This window comes from Martes martes, assembly GCF_963455335.1.
Source record: "Martes martes genome assembly, chromosome: 1".
NCBI classification, from domain to species: domain Eukaryota; kingdom Metazoa; phylum Chordata; class Mammalia; order Carnivora; family Mustelidae; genus Martes; species Martes martes.
The window spans coordinates 144,137,515-144,157,884 of NC_137888.1; the positions used below are offsets into that span (position 1 = coordinate 144,137,515).

The following is a 20,370-nucleotide window of genomic DNA, read 5'->3' on the forward strand; positions in this document are numbered from 1 at the left end:
ATTATTATTATTATTATTATTTTGGTAATTTGGTATACCTACAGTTTCTGTTAATCTACTGCCCTCTCCAATTCCTTTTTTTCCCCTTATAGCACATCATAACCCCTTTAATCTGTACTACTTTAGAGTCTGGATTTTCCTGATTACGTTCATGGTGCAATTTGCTTCATTTCTGTGTTCCCTATATTGTTTGCAAATTGGCAGCTGGATCTGGAGGCTTCATCAGACTCAGTTTAGATCTCTTTGGCAAGTCTATAGGTTGGGTTCTACTCCTCCATCAAGGGTAATTACGTCTGACTATCTTGTTTTGTGATATAAGTTGGCATGGATGCTTGCTGCCTAGATCCATTTAATTAATTAAGGGTTAAAAATTTCTATCAGCTAATTTTCATTTGTTAGCTGGAATCATTTAATAAGGAGATGCTTTCTTCAGCTCTTTGGTTACCCTGTGCCATGGTTCCAGTGAAAAAGTCAGGATGCATGCTTGATGTTTCTCTTCATTTTCTAGTTTTCAGTGTAATGAGCTGACATCCTATTATCCTCAGAAGTTGATAAATTGGTTTGGTTTGGTTTGTTTTTTTGTTGTTGTTGTTTTGGCGTTTTTTTGTTTGTTTGTTTTGGCTAAAACAGCATTTATTTCTCATAGTTCTTGAGGTTGGGAAGTCTAATGTCAAAGTACCAGCAGATTTGGTGTATTGTTTTGTTTTTTTCCTTTTTAAAAACGTTTTTATTGTTTTTTTACTTAAATTCAATTAGCCAACATATAGTACATCATTAGTTTTTGATGTGGTGTGCAGTGATTCATTAGTTGTATAAAACCCAGTGCTCATCACATCCCGTGCCCTCCTTAATGCCCGTCACCCCGTTACCCATCCCCCCACTCCCTTCTGCAATCCTCAGTTTGTTTCCAAGAGTCAAGAGTCTCATATGGCTTATCTCCTTCTCCAAGTCCTTCCCATTCAGGTTTCCCTCCCTTCCCCTGTGGTCCTCCACACTATTTCTTATGTTCACATATGAGTGAAACCGTATGATAACCGTCTTTCTCTGTTTGACTTATTTCATTTAGCCTAATCTCCTCCAGCTCCATCCATGTTGAAGCAAATGGTGGGTATTCATCCTTCCTGGTGACTGAGTAACATTCCATTGTGTATATGGACCATATCTTCTTTATCCATTTGTCTGTTGAAGGGCATCTTTGCTCCTTCCACAGTTTGGGAATTATGGACATTGCTCCTATGAACGCTGGGGTGCATGTGCCCCTTCTTTTCACTATATCTGTATATTTGGGATAAATTCCCAGTAGTACAATTGCTGGGTCATAGGGTACCTCTATTTTTAGCATCTTAAGGAACCTCCATACTATTTTCCAGAGTGGCTGCACCAGCTTATATTCCCAACAGTGCAAGTGGGTGCCACTTTCTCCACATCCTCACCAACGTTTCTTGTTCCCACCTTGTTAATTATTTTTAAATCATTCTGATATCATAAGCTTAAGCATACTTAATGGATCCCAGTGTGTTGCTTTTTAAAAATCTTCATTAAATTTCAAACTATCCTGTCTTGGCCAATGAGAATCTCTTCAAGGTGGCTTCTGGGTCTTCTCGTCATGACCTTAGTAGTCTTTGATTGCTTGCTGTTACGTGGTATAACAAAATATCCCAAACTCATTATTTCTAGCCCCAGACCTAGAATTGGCCATTTTTCCAAGAAGCTCTGATTTCTTCTATTGGAAGTATTCTATTGATGAGACAATTTTTTTTTTCTCAAGTGGAACCGAGAACCATAAACATTTATAGGAAACTGAGTCACAGTGAGGTTAAATGACTTCCCTCGGATTTTATGGTGATTAATTACAGATACAGGAATAGGATCTCAGTCTCCTGGTTTCCAGTCTAGGGCTTCTTCCTTCACACCACATCCCAAGTACTCATGCTTATAGTCCCCATGTGCTATTTGCATCTTACAGGGAAACTGGTGTGCTATGAAGCATGCACTTACCAAGCAGAGAGAGGAGAGAGCCTGGCTCATCTGTGGAATTTGGCCTTTGGAGGAGAGGGGCTCAGCTCTGCAGAATTATTCCTCATCAGATTGATTCATCAAACCTATTCCTTCATCCACTCAATAAATTTGACTTGTCTTCTTATTTATGTGCCAAACTCTGAGCGTTACGATGATGAACAAAAACTATCTCTTTAACAACTACAATTCTACTTTGGCTGCGCCAAGGAAAATTGGCAGGAAAACTGATACTAGGGCAACATTTATTTCGTTTCCTAAGTAAGCTAAGTAAACAAGAATGTTGTAGAATCCACCCAGGCTCAATATCCTTCTTTAGAAAACAGAGCTATTAATAGAACCTGACTTGGTTGTTAGACAAATAAAGTGAGATGATGCTTATAAAATGAATTGCCTAGTTCCCTAAAGCACATTGTATGTTAGTTATCTTTATTATTGTTGGGATTGCAAAGGAGGCCTTCCCACCATTTTCCATTGCAGACCTCCCTGCTTGCAGGACAGAAGGGACAGAAGCTCTGAGAGAATTCAGAGTTGCCCCTGGGGGACAGAACACATCATGCCAGAAGGATCTGCCATTGGCACAAGCTTCCTGCCTTAGTAACTTCCCAGAGACAGCCGAATCTCAAAATCTCTGCTCTAGGAAATCCTGGCAGAGACGAGTTCCAGTGCCTTCCCTCTGCCAAGGGTTCTTTGCTTTTTTTTTTTTTTTTTTGTGCGTGTGCCATGGACTTCTTGGAAGTCTGGTGAACCCTGTGGACCCCTTCTCAAAGGGATGTTTTTCAAATGCCTAAAATATAATACATGGGGTTTCAAAGAAAATTACTGATATTGAAAAATACTTATCCAATATTTTTAAAAATAAATCTGTGATACAGTAAGATGTGCTTCTGTAATCATGCTTGAAATGACAGGATCTAGCATCAGATCTAAGGTACTGAAATGTCTCAGTGATGAGTGTAAATGATACACCAAGACATCTGCCATGAATGTAACATGGCATGAAAATATCTGTGGTTCCTATTGGTGACAAAGTCGTAGCTACAGATGCTAATAGGAAATGTTAAATTTTAGCTAATGGCTGGAAAAAACAAAAAGATGTGATTTTTGCCCATGTACATTCACAGATTGGCTGAATTCTGCCCATGGAACTCAGGCTAATAACTTTTGCTATTACCCTGGAGAGCTTTACTTTTTATGACTCTTAGAGAAATTCTACTCTTCTTTGTAATCCTTCCCTCCCAGAACTTTACAGGTGTCCCCCACTACCCAAAAGGAGAATGTTCCTATGAAACCTTCTGCAAGCCAAAATGGCATAAAGCAAAGAAGCAGTTACCATTAATTTATTTGGAAACATTTTTTGAGCATTCCCAGACCCCCCCAAAATAACCACTTTGAGGCTTTCCTGACACTGTGGGACACATCTTGTTAACGGATGCCCAAAATAAATTGAGATAAAGCACAGATGTTCACAGAGTTCAAAGCTACAGTGGCTGGACGCTGAGATGCCCAGTGCGGTCCTCAGGGAAGGAGCTTGGCGGGGCCAGTCTCGCTGCTGGGGCGGACGCCCCCTCTGTAACAGCTCACTGCAAAACAGACACTGACTGCTGTTTTCTCTCCTTGCCTCCTTCCGTGGAAGTGACAGTCCTCTTTGGATTTCTTACCCTTAGCAAAAACAGGTATTAATGTAAGTCTTTTGTAAGAGTGAGTGGCATAACAAGAACATCTAACAAGTGGCGAATACCTGTGTCTGACTCGATGTGACGTCACAAGGGAGCATAATGTGAAGGTCAAGTCTTGAGCACTAGTCGCCTGACATCCGGGAAACAGTTTATATAAAAATTCCAGTGGATTTGAATTGAATCAAGCCTCCTATGTTGTAGGCCCTGGGGTAGACTCTGACAAAAGAGATTTTAGGGTTCTTCCTTGCATAAGACTTTTTTCTTCCCAGGCAGGGAAAAGACACATATTTTCAGGGACACTATTCAATAGTGGTTCTTGGTTAGAAACCAAAGAGAATGGTCCACACACCTAGAACATGCCCTTTGGGATGCGTTCTCTAAGAATGGCCAATATCACTTAATCGATGGCCAAAAATCACGTAGCCTAGGCCTCAGCGAAGGCAACCAATTTAGCAAGTTGAGAGGTTTTATTTATTTATTTATTTATTTTAAGATTTAATTTATTTATTTGACAGAGAGAGAACAGGTAGGCAGAGCAGCAAGCAGAGGGAGAAGCAGACTCCCAGCTGAGCTGGGAGCCCGGTGTGGGGCCTGGGATCATGACCCAAGCTGAAGGCAAATGCTTAACCTACTGAGCCACCCAGGTGCCCCAAGTTGAGAGTTTTATAAAGTCATTCTTAATTGACTGTCACCAGTGTGAAGTGTACAGACAACATGGCATGGGGTTAAGAGCAGGATTAATTGTCTGTCTCCAATCAGGCAATTTATTTCAAGTATCGGCTTTGCTATTACCTAAATGGATGATCTTGAGAAACCATTTAATCCGTTCAGCTCTTAGCTTTCCTGTCTGTGAAATGGGGCATATAATCATAGTCATATCTACCTCATAGAGCTTGTCTGTCGATTAAATACAAATATTCTAGAAAACTTTTAGCACACAGCCAGGCTCATACTGAGTATTTGATTTCTGGGCTTTTGTGTAATTGGGGGTTGGCCAAAAGAAATGCCTCCTGTTAGTTTCTGAGTGAAGGAGATGCCAACTTGTGCATATACGTACAGCTGTTGGTTTTCTAGTAGCAGCCCAAGGGTTAATACTGTGAGAGGGTGTGGGTGGCTCCTGTTTAGACAAACCACATCCCAAAACTCCCTTTTAACCAGGTTTGCTATTGTTAGGGTTTTTCACCACCTCTTTGAAGTTTCAAGATTGACAGATGTTATTCAGTAATTCCTGTCCCACCAAATTTTTACATGTAGGTTTTCAAAAGAAATCACAGGAAATTTGAGGGGAAAGTAAAACTTTGGTTTCTGATATTGAACAGGGGTGGGGGTGATTTCTAGAATCTTCTTCACATATAAATTTCAGGGGATTTCTGTTTTTGTGTTTCCCTTAGCCCGAAAAAGAATAGCAGTTAGCGAGGAAGATCCTTTTTATCTACGGCCAGGAATTACAAAATAAAATTAGCAGCAATAAGTGAACAGCTCATTTGAACGTGTTGCATTCTTTAACATATTGAAGACACAGCCAAGTAATTATGCCATTCATTTTTTTTTTAATTTTCTAATTCTGTCATTGCCCCATATGTGAAAGAGAATATTCACCTTGGACCAAAATGAAGTCTCCCCACATTCTGCCAATGCCTCAGAGGTTGTTAAAAGAAATAACATCTATAGAAGAGGGGCCAGCAAACTTTGTCTAGGAAGGGCCAGGTAGTAAATATTTTAGGCTTTCTGGGCCAGGTATCGTCTCTGCTGCACGAACTTCTTAGTCTCTTTCTTTTTCTAAACAACTCTTTAAAATACAAACAAACATTTGTAATGTGTGGGACTTTACAAAATAGTCCCTGGGGCCATGTTTTGCCATGAACAGAACAGAAACACCTGTAAGGGCTCTTGTCCTGTGGAAGTCATCATCCTTTCAGCTTCTGTGACCAACATTCACTCAGTGTAGGTACCCATTCTGAGCCAGGTGCTGGGTATAGCGTGGTGATCAGTACGTGTAGATTTACTCTATAGAGTGCGCTTCCTCTTGGGGGAAACAAGCAACACGAGAATCAAAACCATTTATGATGATGAGGCAACTTGTGTGGAGGCAGAGAAGTGGGTGCTTGAAGCAGACCCATCCATGAGATCCTTCAGATCTTCAGATAATAGAGGCAGAGTTACTGGGAGGGAACATCGTTTCCCACTTGGACACCTCCTTCATCTGGCCCCTTACCCTTGCTCTCCAGGCTCATACTTTGCTGAACAATGGGGACAGTCCGTACTTGTCCACAAGAACTGTTTCTACTTTTGCAGTTCCAGTTCCCTCTGTCATTGCCTTGTCCCCTTGTCACTTCCACCCCCAACTCTCACCACCTGTCCTTTGTCCCATTCATACCTCCCAGTGTGAGCAAGAGTTTGGGTTTTCAAGTCAGTTGCCATTTTGTTTCCCTTTTCCTGTTCTTTTTCATGCACTAATAGATCTTTCTCCATAATAGTGATTGCTTTGTCCTCTTGTTTGCTGAAACTCAGATGTTCTGGGGTTACTTTTCCAGGTCTTTTTTAGTGCCATCAGAGAGACTTAAGAGCTAAAGTTTTCATCTAGAATATATAGGCAGTGGAAGTTGGTGTTTCCACTTAGAACTAACCTTAGGACCAGGTAGGACGTCAAGTTAAACCTGAATAACCCCTCAAAATAAAAACCCGAGCACCCCAAACCAGCACAGCACAAGCTTCATTTCTCACTGTGCTTTATTAAGTAATGATATCAAATATGATCTAGGTAATGGGTTCTCTTCAAGAGGCTATGGTTCACTGCCTTGCCCCTGGACTATATTCTTACTACTGTATCCTCATCAAACACCTACAGTAGGTGAAGACTGCCTATTGAACAATTACAGATACTTCCTCTGACATGATGTCCAGTTCCTTCACCCACATTTTTCCTTTCGGTTCCCTTGCTGGGGTTGGCGGTTTGGGAAAATTGCTCTTCTTCAAGTAGATCATGTATTCGCAGTTTTTAACCTAACATTCCTTCTAGCCGTCACTGACTTTTTCCCATCTTCCACTTACCACCTCAGAGACAGTCCTTGCCACCGTGGTTCCCTATCTCTCTAAGCTTTTCTACATTCCACCAACACATGTAGACTACAGCATACATTCCCCGCCTGTCCCAGATGGCCCTGTGTTACTATGCATCTGTGTGCGTGTCCTAATCCTCTCCTTGGGTTGTAACTTCTTTGAGGGCAGGGCCATACCCATAGTAGGCACCCAGCAGCGCTATGTTGAACGAGCGAATCTAGCATCTGATCATGAGGTCTCCCTGTTAGTAGGTACCTGTGAGGGAAAATGAATGACACATAAAAGCAATAGGATTCTGGCATTCTTGCCCAGTGGAGACAGCCCACCACAAAGCTCTCACTGAACCATAACTGCCTTTCACAGTTTCTTGCCGCTGTTTCCATTCGTGTTTTTCTTCCTTAAAGAAAAACTATGTGACCAGAGTCAACCAAGGCCAGTGCATGAAGTAAAGTTTGACATACACGACACTATGTGTGGTCAGATAGCTGGGGCTAAGGACTCTCCTCCATCACTGCACAGGGTCTGCCTCAGTGGTCCCAATTAGAAAACCGACTACATTTCCTTCTTTTTACTCCTCTCACCTTTGCAGTAATATTTCCACTGTTGCCAGTAAGATTTCCTGTTCTACGAAACTTCAGATCACATGCACATTGAAAAGAGGGATGTTGGGCACCTGGGTGGCTCAGTTGGTTAAGTATCTGCTTTCGGCTCAGGTCATGATCCCAGGGTCCCAGGATCGAGCCCTGCATCAGGCTCCCTGCTCACTGGGGAGCCTGATTCTCCCTTTCCCCCTCCCCCTTATCGTGCTTTCTCTCTCTCGCTCTCTTTCCCAAATGAAAAAATAATACCTTTGGGGGGGAAAAGAGGGATATCGGGTAGATATGAGGTAACTGACTTCCAAAGAGACCCTTTTGCACAGACTCCTCTCCCCACTCCCTTTATACCACCTGCTTAAGGGTGGCCTGGGTGTTGGTCAGAATAGGACAAGCTGGAGTACAGAAAAGAACAAAGATGATGATAGAACCCTGCCAGTCTCTTCATTTTTACCCTGTGCCATCCATACAAGCTTTTTGGAGGCAGGCGCTATCGTTCTTTCTTTATTCCCAAAGCCTATAATGCCCTGGGTTTAGTTAACACTCCATAAATGTTTCATCCATTTATCCAACACTTACTGAGGACCTGATGTGGGCTCAGTGCTGTTTCCAGTAGTAAAAAAGGAAGATGTGGCCCATGGCAGCATGGAGTTGTCAGTCCTTTGAGGATGGGATAAGTAGGGAAAATAGGGAAAGACCCTATAACTGGAGTCATAGTGATTTAATTCAAATTGTGCTAAGTTGTCACACAGGAAAAATGTAGAGTGTTATGATAATATATAAAATAAAACACTTTCCCACATTTTCCTGGATCGCCTTTAGAGAGTGACATTGAAGCTGAACTTTGAGGGAAGACTAGGAGACCTTGTGTAGGTGGCCAGGGGCAAGGAAGTCTGGACAGGTGCATCCATCCCTGGAATAAAAAGTCACAATTTATTATCCACAAAATCCATGCAGATGTTAAAATGTCTAGGTGCTGGAGATATGGACCGATTCTCTGACCGTGCATACCCACTGAACCCAATTTCTTCTCTTCCTCCTTTTGTTTCCACATCAGAATATGCCACCAACAACCCTGACCTGTTGTTAGTCATATTCCAAGTGACAGGCGTCAGCCTCCTGCCACCGCTGGGAATCGCCATAGCCGTCATCATCACCTTCTACTGCTACCGTGTTCATCGGCAGCAGAAGCTGAGCCCGTCCTGGGAGACCAGCAAGCCGCGGAAGCTCATGGAGTTCAGCGAGCACCTGGCCATCATTCTGGAAGACGACCGCTCTGACATCAGCTCTACCTGTGCCAACAACATCAACCACAACACAGAGCTGCTGCCCATTGAGCTGGACACCCTGGTGGGGAAAGGTCGCTTCGCCGAGGTCTACAAGGCCAAACTGAAGCAGAACACTTCAGAGCAGTTCGAGACCGTGGCAGTCAAGATCTTCCCTTATGAGGAGTATGCCTCCTGGAAGACGGAGAAGGACATCTTCTCAGACATCAATCTGAAGCATGAGAATATCCTGCAGTTCCTGACGGCCGAGGAGCGGAAGACGGAGCTGGGGAAGCAGTATTGGCTGATCACCGCCTTCCACGCCAAGGGCAACCTACAGGAGTACCTCACGCGGCACGTCATCAGCTGGGAGGACCTGCGCAAGCTGGGCAGCTCCCTTGCCCGGGGCATCGCTCACCTGCACAGCGACCACACCCTGTGTGGGAGGCCCAAGATGCCCATCGTGCACAGGGACCTCAAGAGCTCCAATATCCTCGTGAAGAATGACCTGACCTGCTGCCTGTGTGACTTTGGGCTTTCCCTGCGCCTCGACCCAACTCTGTCTGTGGATGACCTGGCCAACAGTGGGCAGGTAAATTAGACCTGGATCGCCTTACTTGTAGAGGGCCTATGCCACCTCTCCACCCATCTCTCATGTCTTTTGTCTCAAACAGCCCTATGCTCTGGACACCTGCCTAGAGTTGCCCCTGGGCATGCCCCACTCTGTCCTGCCAGCGTGCTTTTCTAATGAACAACATTTCCCCTCCGGTTTCTGCCAAGCCCATCTAATTCAGGACAGACGTTCTTCTCCTTAAGTCGGTCTTCATTTCTCTCCCATTTGCAAATGACTTTTCATTGCTTTGAACAACCCCATTCGTGCTTTGTTCTGTCTTTTTCCCCTCTTCTGCTTCTACTCAGCCCTTCCTACTCTGAACTATTGGTGGCTACCTTGCTTTCTTTTTACCTTTCTAGAAAGCAGCCTTCTTCGAGCCCAAGTCCGCTTGCATTTTTGCTCCCATCTAGCACAATGCCTTGAACAGCGAAAGTGACCAATAAATATTTGAGTGAGTTGAGAGACTGAGTGATTATACAATTCTGTGATTCCTTTGAAGTATCTCACAGATGAAAATAAAAACCTTTTGGGGTAAGGAGATATTGGAAGGTCACTAGCAATTACCAAGCCATCCTTTATGAATAAGGGCGCCCCATGTTTTCACACACTGGAAGCTTGATGTGGATTACAGTAGAGTCTGGAAAGCACTATTGTTTCCTCTAAGAAGGTGGGGGTGGGTATGTGCTTTTGAACCATTTGGTTGCTGCTTAGTTTGACCTCTTGGATCCATGGCCGCACAGCCAATGTTCAGATAAATATATCGAGTGAAACATGGATGGAGTAATATGACAGGGTAATGAGTCATGCAGTGACCTATTAAGAAGAAAACTTTCTTCTGTTACATACCATTAAGAAACATTCCTTGAGAAAATAATATCAACTTACCTGACCTTCCTTAGCTTCTTGAGAAGGTAGGACTTCACTGTTATTTAGTGAAGCCACACATGCTATAAAACCAAACATTTAAGTGATCCCTTCCCTAGAAATATCTTTCTTTTTTCTATGTATGCCAGTGTTTTCATATTATCATAGTCCAAACAAAACTACATGGCATGACCATCAAAATTATAAAATGGTCTAGATTTAGTCTTTTATTATAGAAATACTTTCATGCAGTTTAGTTTTCTAGAGATTTTATGAAATTATACTACATTCTTGGCACACTAGAATGTATCATAGAGTAAACAAAGAAGATTAAGACAGTCCTTAAATGACCAAAACTAATGACAATGATTCTTATTTCCCCCATAAATCTTGGTGTTTCAGAAATGAGAAAAACAGTTAATTTGCGAAAGCAAAAATAAAGATCTAAAGTAGCACGGACGTTGTCTCCCCAGTTATCTGTGAGGATGTTATTGTATAATACGATGACATATATCATGAAACTAGATAAAGCAGCTCTGGGGCTTGGCACTTCCTTATTTTGGTATGCTTTGTTTATATTTTTGAAAGTGTTTTCAGGGAGAGAACACCTATTTTAAAAAATAATTTTATAAGCTGTAACTTTCTTTGCCCGTCTCATGATTTAAAAGAGCACTGCACTTTTCAGAGATCATCTGCATGTGTAGAGAACAAACATCAGTTATATTTTTAAAATAAAGATGCAGCTGGAATTACACGATGGGCCTCAAAGTCTTTTATTGCTTTAGGTGGGAACTGCAAGATACATGGCTCCAGAAGTCCTAGAGTCCAGGATGAATTTGGAGAACGTGGAATCCTTTAAGCAGACGGATGTCTACTCCATGGCTCTGGTACTCTGGGAAATGACATCCCGCTGTAACGCAGTGGGAGGTATGTATGGACCACCATCATGGGGCAGGGCTTGATGTGTCTGCAAAATGATGTCATGCCGCTTACTTCAAGCATGATTCCAGGGGTATGATAGTGTTAACCCCACAGTTGGAGCTAGTTGAGATCTGTTAGTACACAGCCATTCCAGGAGGATTGGGAATTGTACTAATAAAACCTAGATTTTTAACCTGAAAGCCATGTTTGGAGCATAAAGCTTTCTACCCCCCTTTCTGAAGTATAAGTACTTTTCTTTTGATGCATCTCACCAGATATTTAAATATCTGACAAGAGATGAACATGAATACAATTCATAGAATTAGTTCTATTTATCCAATGGAAAATATTGTTTATATATATTATAAAAATATTTATATTATAAAAATATCCAATGGAAAATATCTGATTTTTGTTTCATTTTCTATTTTAAGGGTTTTTTTTTTTAACCTTAAGAATCATAAGGTCTAGGTAGTGGATTTGGCTCAAAGTTTATTTTTATGGAGATGACTTTACTTTGTTGGGCAAAACAAGTGGAACGATTTGATATATTTGTTTATCTTTGTAAAACTCTAGTAGAGAAGTTTTTAAGGAATGCTATGGTATTCTTCAGGGGTGTAGGAGGGACGCCGCAGTTTTAGACAGCGTTGTCCTGATCTCCATGGACATGAGAATGGCTCAGGTCTACATTTTTATCCTATTCTCATTCTTCTCAGTAGTTTCCATGACTGAGCTCTTACCTGAGAAACTTATGCATCTCAGCTTGGTCTTGGCTGGTGGCTAAGTCAAGCCAAGCCAACTCTAGTTTTATTTTTAACTCTTTGTTTTGTAATGTTTTTAGACTTACAGAGCAGGTGCCAAAATAGGATAGGGAGTTCCCATATACTCTTTGCCAGCTTCCCCTACCATTAACACCTTACCTAAACCACAGCACAGCTATTGAACACAGGTCGTTGACATTGGCACAATACTCTCAATTAGTCCGTACAAGTTATTCATGTTTCTGAGTTCCCAGCAATGTCCTTTTCTGGAGCAGAATCCAGTCCAGGATCCTAAATTCCAGTTAACATCCGTGGCTCCTTGGTCTTCTTCAACTTGTGACACTTCCTCGTTCTGTATGTCTTTCCTGGCCGTGACTCTCAGGAAAAAGTTAGACTAGTTCTTTCATAGACGGTCTCTAAACCTTGGGGTTCTCTGATGTTTTCTCATGGTTAGATTGAGATTGTGCTTTGGGGGCATGAAGAACACAGCAGTGATGCTGTACCCTCCTCGGCAGCTCAGGGAGGGGGCACAAGACGTCAGGGTGCCTGTTCAGTTTGGTCTCTGGGTTGGGGTGGTACCTGCCTGGTTTCTCCCCTGTAAAGATACTATTTTTTTCCATTTGTGGTTAATACATATCTTTTACGAAGCTACCTTGACCAGTTTCAAAAGTACTCAACAGCTAATTTGTAAGGATACTAGACCTGTTTCTTATCATAAATTTACCTGCTGATTTTAGGATCCACCAATCATCCTTTTTGGCCACAATTATTATTGTAATGTTTGCCTATCAGTGATTTTCTGTTTTCTTAGCCTTCCTACATGTAGTAGTAAGTCTTCTGCTGTAAGGGATATCTGTCTTTTCCCTCACCACCCCCAGTATTTATTCTTTTCATTAGGCATTTATATCGGTGTGGAGCTGTGAATATTTATTTTATTCTATGAGTATTTAATATCATCAGTATTTATTTTGTTGCTCAGGTCATCAGAGTTTGATCACGGGGCCACACTACCCATGGGTAAAACATGGTGGCTCTGGTTGGCACCATGCTGGCTCTGAGTCTTCATCCTGTTCAGAACTTCCTTAGCCGATCCTCCAGAATGGGTCCAGATCACTCTTTTCCACTGGAAAGCTTACTGTCCCGTCACCTATTTGCCTGGGTTCCTGCATAGGGTTGGCACTTCCTATCTGGCTGTCTTGCCTGCGTTTCTTCCCCAACAGCACTTCCAAAACTAACTTGGTTTTTCCTTGCACAGTGAAATTTGTTTAACCAAGTTTTAGCCACTGAGAATAATTTTCTGCTTAAAAGCTTTGACAGTTCCAAAATGAATCCTTAGACTGGTATGCGTTGTGTAAGAGATGATGCTGTTGTCACTGTCAGAATAAATTTACCTAGATTTCGGTATCTTTTCTCTCCTTTCAAACCCGCTATTCTATAAACATGAGCTGGAGATTGTGTCTCTGTCTTTCCCTCTGTCGGCGCAGCCAGCTTATTAAGGCCCTGTGTGAGCTCCCTGCTCTCATTGTTATCAATGACCGAAGCCCTTTCCTGTTGATATTTGCTGAGTGTGGAAGAATTCGGGCTCATGGGGAAGAACTGAGTTCACCAACTTTTACAAGGTCTAAAAACGGATACAGTATAAACAAGTTTTCCCAAGGAAGGAACAGGATCTCATTTGCTCAAAAAATCTTTCATAAGCTTTAGGATAAGAACAGACAGCTTTTGGGGAACCGGAAAGAGGCCATCCCGGTTCTCATTTTGTTTGATCTTAAGCCCACAGTCCTTTTTCTCTCATCTCCGCTCAGGCTGCAGAAACCCAAGTTATGTATCTGCACTCACTTCCGTCCCACTGAAAGCCCTTCAGTTGATTATGTGAACTCACGGATTAAGTCCTTTTGTTAACCTTCGTTGGAAAGCATTGTTTTTTGGTTTAGGGATTTTTTTGTTTTGTTTTTGTTTTTGTTTTTGTTGTTTGTTGTTTTTGGGTTGGGTGTGTGTGTGCGCGCGCGCGCGCGCGTGCACGCGCACGCGCATGTTTTTGGTTTTGTTTGAGGAGGGATCGATCTTAAAAACATTAAAGACAGATTCTTAGCCTAGTCTTGGTTTCAGAAACTTCTCTTCTGTATTTTAGGAGTCTCGTGGAAACAATATAAAGCCTGCAGATAGATGCATTGCCTCCCAACTGTTGTAGATACAGGGGTAGAAGGACAGGTTTTGCCTTCAGGAAGTTTGTAGCCTCCTGATGAGATGGGCTTCTTTTTCTTTTTCTTTACTTTTTAAAAACGTACACATGCAGACCCATCTCTTACCTTAAAAGTAAAATGGATAGTAATTCCCTCCAGGTAATGTTAGGCTTTAATTCTGAAGGTCTAAGAAAGAGAACGGGATATAAAAAGGTTTTCTTGAAGCTTAAGCCTTCTTTTCTGCAATCTGAGATAAAAAGTGTGTTATTACCATTTTTCATTGACAGTCTAGTTTCCAAAAAGGAAATGGTGGCATATGAAGCTTAACTTAGTCTGATGACTTGTAGATTGAGATTTTTATTTTGCAACATAGGTCAGCTAACATTCCCTCCAGCTTTATTCTACTTAGCAAAACATCGAACTGAATACAGTAGGATACTAAGCATCAAGGGACTGTCTTGCAGGGAATGAGAAACCCCAGCTTTCCTGCCTTTAAGTGACTCCATTCTGTTTTTGTGGTTGAGCCCAGACTCTTCACATGGATCCTAAACCTGACCCCCACTCACCTTTCTAGGCTCGTCTCCCCAGGCACCATCGTACCACATAACAGGTCTTCTATGAATGTCTTTTAGGTCCCAATACTAGGCTTTGTCTCATGCCATTAACTGGGACTGAAGTAGACTTTTGAACAGGCAAGTGCAATTCAGCTGTGACCAGTGCTGCAGGAAGGTAAGGCAGGGCACTGAAAGCCCACGTCAGCTGAGGGGAGTGCGACAGTAGGGTCAGGCATGGGGGTTAGGTCAGCTCTGGAAGGAAGGGGAAGACTCACGAGTGTTCCCTGAGTTCCTTCTTGATCAGCCTCTCCTCTGTGCAGAACAGCTCAGGGGGAAACAGAGAAAGAGCACCACGCTGGAGAAGTCTCTCTTATCAGATGAGAAAATGCGAACAGAGGGTCATAGCACTCTTCTAAAACCAGCTGGTCCAGCGCCATTCGCACCCAGGACCTCAAGCGAGGAGCTGTCATAATTGAAGAGGGCGGTCAAAAGGGAAAGGCCTCCTGGTGGATGCAGGTGTGATCATGACGAGAGCTTCAGAGGAGTAGCCGCCGTGACTGTGCACTTGCCTCACAGGTCCACTCCTCCAATCTACCAAGGACCCTGAAGTGAGCACTGTTACTGGCTGCATTTTACAGATGTGAAAACTGAGGTGCCAGGAGTTGGGCAAGCTGTGTGGCCAGGGATCAGAGCCCTGCTCTCTGACTCTAGCCCACTGGCCCTGGCCTTCCTAGGACACTGCCGGTCTGACGAGCGAAGGATATCTCAAGTAAGGGATGGCTGCTGTCACTGTTGTTATCATTACGGATTGGGCAGCCAGTGCGACCTTGTGCATCCTGGCCTTTAATTCAGTGCCTCTCCCGAAGTAGCTGGCAAAAACGTTCGGTGACAGCCTCCCTCACGAAAGTCTCCAGGGACTGACATGGCCGTCTCCTCTGGGTGCATCTCTGTCAGCAGAATCCCAAAGCTGTTCCTTTCTGAGCATGTTATGGGCTCAGCACCTTATAGTCTGAGATGACTTTCTTACCCTTTTTTCTCTGAAGATCTATTTATTCATTCATTCCTTCCCTCAACAAATACTTATTGAGTACCAGTTAAATGGCAGGCACATTCAAAATGCTGAAGGCACAGCAGTGAAAAAATTAAAACCAAACCAAACCAAAACAAAACAAAACAAAAATCAGTCTCTGCCCTCAAGAGACAAGTTGTCTCTGAAGAGCTAATATTCTAGAAAGACAAGTGGTGAACAAACGGGTACGTGATACAATACCAGTGGTGGGAGGAGGCGAATATGATGATTTTAGGAAGAAAAAATAAAGAGTTAGAGACAGATTACGACAGAGGGCCTAACTTTAGACCCTTGGATCGTCTGACAGAATATTAAAGTCAAGAAAACAGGTTTCTCAGAGCCATTGGAAGAAGGAGGTGATTGGTCTGTTCCTGTCTTATAAAGAAGGAGGAAGGTCATGCAGTCGTCACTCAGCAAGGACAGACGCAGAGCCTGGCTCTGTCTTACAAAGAAATCTCTGTCCGGCTTTCGGTTTGTTTGGTGTTCATGCAAGTGGCGTGGTGGGGGAGGCGGATGGAGGCGGATGGAGGCGGGGACCCTTTCAAGGCCCCCTGTGGCCAGCACAGCAGGCACAATATTCACATCATCCCCAGCCAAAACCCCAGCCTAAACAGGCCCACAAGTGAGCCGACTTCCAAATCCCTGGCCATTTGGCTTCTGAATAGAAACTGACACACAGCAGCCCGCAGAGCAAGCATCTACCCAGAGGAGAAACACAGGCCCTGAGTGGACTGTCAGCTTGCCACCGCCTTGCAGAACAGACAGGAAGGATGCGGGAATCAAGAAGAAAGGAAAGAGAGACCCAGAGCAATGACAACAACAAAGAGGGGTGGGGGAGAAGGGCTGAAGAGAGACAGGAGAGAAGGACTTTGCTTTCCTGGGTTTCAGGGGAGTCAAATCTGGAAGCAGATCTAAAACTCAGGGGCGCTGTTTCGGGGAGAAGTGTCAATGGCGTTGCTGCTCTGTGGGGTTGGCACCACATCAGAACAACAGCTGTGTTCCAGATGCTGACTTACAGAGGGACGGCGCTGGGTCCCAGGGCCTTGCCCTCTGCGCGCGCAGATCTGGGGAGGGGTGGGGGGTGGAGAAAGGCAAGCGTGGCTTCTCTTCAGAACCTTCTGAGACAAATTAAAAAACGCTGCAAGGGTCTGGGAGTGCACGCTGGCTTCCACCAGTGAGAAGACTTTGGGGAAAGACGGCAGAAGGGGAGTTGGAAAGAAGAGGAAGTTGTTCCCAATAAAGACATTTCTTAGAAAAGAGGTTATTTGAGGCAGTCAGGGTGGTGGGGGGAGGATTGTGCGGTGGTGGGCCTTGGTGTACCTGGCCTGGAAAGCAGCCTGAGGGCAGGACAGAGACTTGGTTTGATTGAAGAATTCTGTTGTGTGAGCATCTGCCTTGGGTTGGGTGCCTCGGGCCCTGGAACAAAGAATTGAGCCTAAGTGGTTTATTTGGGAAGTGATCTCAGGAAATGCTAGTAAGGGAACGGGAAGTGAGTCAGGAAAGGGAAGGAGGCCAAGAAATGGCATGTTATCAAGCAGAACACCACTGCAGACACTGGAGCTCAGTCCTGCCGGGGACTCCGGGTGCAGTCAGACACACACCTTGACCTCGGCATCACACCACCTGGCTCAAGAGGAAGCTGGGGCTTACCTTCTGAGCCCCCTCCATCTTGGGTGGAGGGTAGCTCCTAGGGTAGTTTCGGAGGATGAGCACAAGCTGCCCGGCCTGTCCCACATGGAGTCAAGCCAGCAGGCATAAAAAGTCATGTGGCCAGCGGTCTTCTGGGAGTAGACTGAGTAATGTTGGGGAGCCCACTCACCCCTTAATTAGCTTGCTCTCCAGCTTTTCATAGAAGGGAGGCCTGAGCCTGGGCCTTGTTTGACCAAATGCACAAAGAGGACTCTAGAAAACCATGCACGAACTCCTTTGCCAACCCTGTCCTGATCTAGTGCTCGAAGCCCAAGTTGTGAGAGGCTCATTTTTCCCCACCCCTACTCCCACCCCCACCATCCCACTTGTTTCCCTAAACCCAAAATGGACGAATGTTTGGGTTTAATGTCGGTAAATAATAGTAGTTAAGGAGAGGGCTGCTCTTAGTAATCAGTGCTTTTTTTGCATAACTCGTTTAGAAATTACAAACCATCACCATCCGCTAGGTTCTGTAAGCTTCCCCTTCTCACAGTCATGCGGTGTGCAGGGGCTGGCCAAGGCAGGGAGGAACACATTTGTCACATCTGTGACAGGCGTGTTCCCACCTGGGGCTGCCCCAGCTGGGCTTGTTCTGGCTGGGGGAGAAAGAGCTCACTGCAATGCTTGAGGAGAGAGGAGAAAGCGTGCAAGTCTTCCTAAAAAGGCAAAACCATTTTCAGAGTTGCCAGTAATCTAGCGTGCAATTCTGAGTGTTCTTCCCGGAATCCAGTGCACGCTCTGGCCTCTCTTTTCTCAACTGTAAAATGAAGTGTTGGATCACATCTTCTGAGACTCTTCTTCGACATTCCCTGTCTGACTCATTTGAAATGCTTCAAGTGTGCTTAATAACTTGTATTCACTTCCTCTGTCAAGATGAAACTCCTATTTCTTCCTTGCAAAAACATTTACAGCAGTGCCGCTCCAAGCCTGTTCTGTGGAAGGAGCTGGTTCTGGGATGGGTAGTTCGAGCTTTGTGATATGATGAGGACAGAGCAGGTGTTTTGTGACTTTAAGAGCAATTTGGTGTTGCCCATGACACCCGAGTAGCTTTCATTTGTCTTGTGATTTGTTTCTGCAGTGTTTTACTCAAGCTTCAGTGAGTTGGGGAGCAAAACACCTCATTTTTTATAAAAATACAGATTGAGAAGGGCTCATCGTAAACAGTAAGGGGAAAATTTAAGTCACCTTTAATCCCAGCATTCAACCTAAGCCAGTTTTGTGCAACTAGGGATGAGGAGTGGGAGAAAGATTTGCTTTTGCCATATCCGTCTATTTAGTAATTTTGGCGTTTTAATCACATGCACTCTTTTCCTTTTCTTTTTTTTTTTTAAATATTTTATTTATTTGAAAGAGAGAGAGAGAGAGATAGGGAGAGAGAGAGCAGAGCACAAGCCAGGAGGAAAGGGAGAAGCAGCATCCCACTGAGCAGGGAGCCCAATGTGGGTCTTGATCCCAGGACCCCAGGATCACGACCTGAGCCGAAGGCAGATGCTTAACCGACTGAGCCACCCAGGTGCCCCTCACGTGCATTTTCTAAAATAAAAATACTTCAGGCACCAACATGAAAAATAAATAGATAAGGATAATGGATAAGTAGGGATAAAAGATATGGAATCAGGACCCAGCAATTTTGCCAGAGTGGTTGAAGCGTCTCAGCCTCTAGATGCTTGAAACCATGGGAGAAAGTTAGAGCTAAAACCAGCCCCTGGTTTGGCTGGTCACTTGCTCCGCTCTATACCTCAGGACGATCCTGGTATCTGTGCTTGACATCCCATCCCGGGGAGGACCATCGGTGCCCACCCGGCTGCCAGAGACCTCCTGTCCTCAAACCCCTGTCCCGGAATTGAGGCCTCCACCCGGTGTCTGTGGCCGCCTCCTTCTGCTGGAGACAAAGCAGATGTGCTCCGTATCCTGAAGGCCTCTGGGCAGACCTGAGGAGCAGTTAGCACAAGGCCCTCAGGAACAAAAGGCCTCCAGCATAATGTCTGTCAGCAGTTATCTTCTGCATCGGGGTGGAGGTCTGAGGATGACATTGCCTTCACAGCCACAAAAGGGGGGGAAAAGGGGGAAAGAAAAAGAAAGGCATGACTGGCTGACAGTGGTTTTCATACTGCCACAATCAGATATTAAAGCTGGTGACCGAGAGGCACTGCCAAGTATAGGTCATCATTCTAGAGCATGACTAAAAAAATAGGTGGGAATAGTATGCTTAAACTGTGGGCAAAAGAGCAAAGAAAGAAGAATTGTAAAAATCCACAGTAAGACCAAAAAAAGACAAAAATTAGCTGTCTTGAAAAATATGTATTATATAAGTATGACATCCGCCGGGAGTTAAAGAAAGGTCAGCTTAAAACATGCATATGTTTTTTTTTTTTTTTTTAAGAAAGACAAAGAGCACAGGGGAGGGAGTGGAAGAGGGAGAGGGAGAGAGAGAATCATAATCAGGTGCCATGCCCTGCACAAAGCCCAACGTGGGGCTCTATCTCAGGACCCTGAGATCATGACCTGGGGCAAAATCAAGAGTTGGATGCTTAACCAACTGAACTATGCAGCCACCCCTCTTTTTGCTTTTTTTGAACGTGCATGCGCTTTAAGTCTCCATCTCGGTTTCTCACCTGAAAGACTATTTCACTGTTCAGGAATTGGGGTGTGCCTGTTTGGGCCACATGATGCTCACCCAGACTTGTCTAAATTGAACTGAGGAAGAGACTCATGGATTCACATTCTCCCAGCTCGGCTCAGGACCAGCTGCTTTCAGGCTGTCCTTGACCTTCCTTCCCTATGAACTCTCCCACAAGTCACATAATGGAAACAGGCATCATATCCCTTAAGGATACTAGAGAATCTCACAACTTTCCAAGGTTTTAGGAAAAGTAGGAAGTAATCCAGTTAAAATTCTCTTTGCTCTGGTGAAGGACTGTTGTCCTTCTCTTATTTTCCAAAGGAGCATTCATGACTTCTCCTTTACCCAGAAAACAAGCCCATCCCTGATGCCCTATGCATCTCTTGAGTGCTCCCCCATTCCCCATGGAAACCTGCTTTGGTCCCCACAGAACTTACAAAATTAGACACTGTAGTTTATGTGACTTTGAAGATTAAGACT

The 20,370-nt window shown here is 44.0% G+C and overlaps 1 protein-coding gene across 2 annotated transcripts in view; it reads left to right on the forward strand.

Annotated features, from left to right (window-relative positions):
* Positions 1–20,370, forward strand: part of TGFBR2 (transforming growth factor beta receptor 2) — an 88,399-nt gene that overhangs the window by 58,892 nt on the left and 9,137 nt on the right. For both annotated transcript variants that reach the window (XM_080815655.1, XM_080815656.1), the window contains exons 4-5: positions 8,406–9,205; positions 10,876–11,017. In XM_080815655.1, the coding sequence (XP_080671781.1) occupies positions 8,406–9,205; positions 10,876–11,017 (942 nt within the window). The remainder of the gene's footprint in view (positions 1–8,405; positions 9,206–10,875; positions 11,018–20,370) is intronic.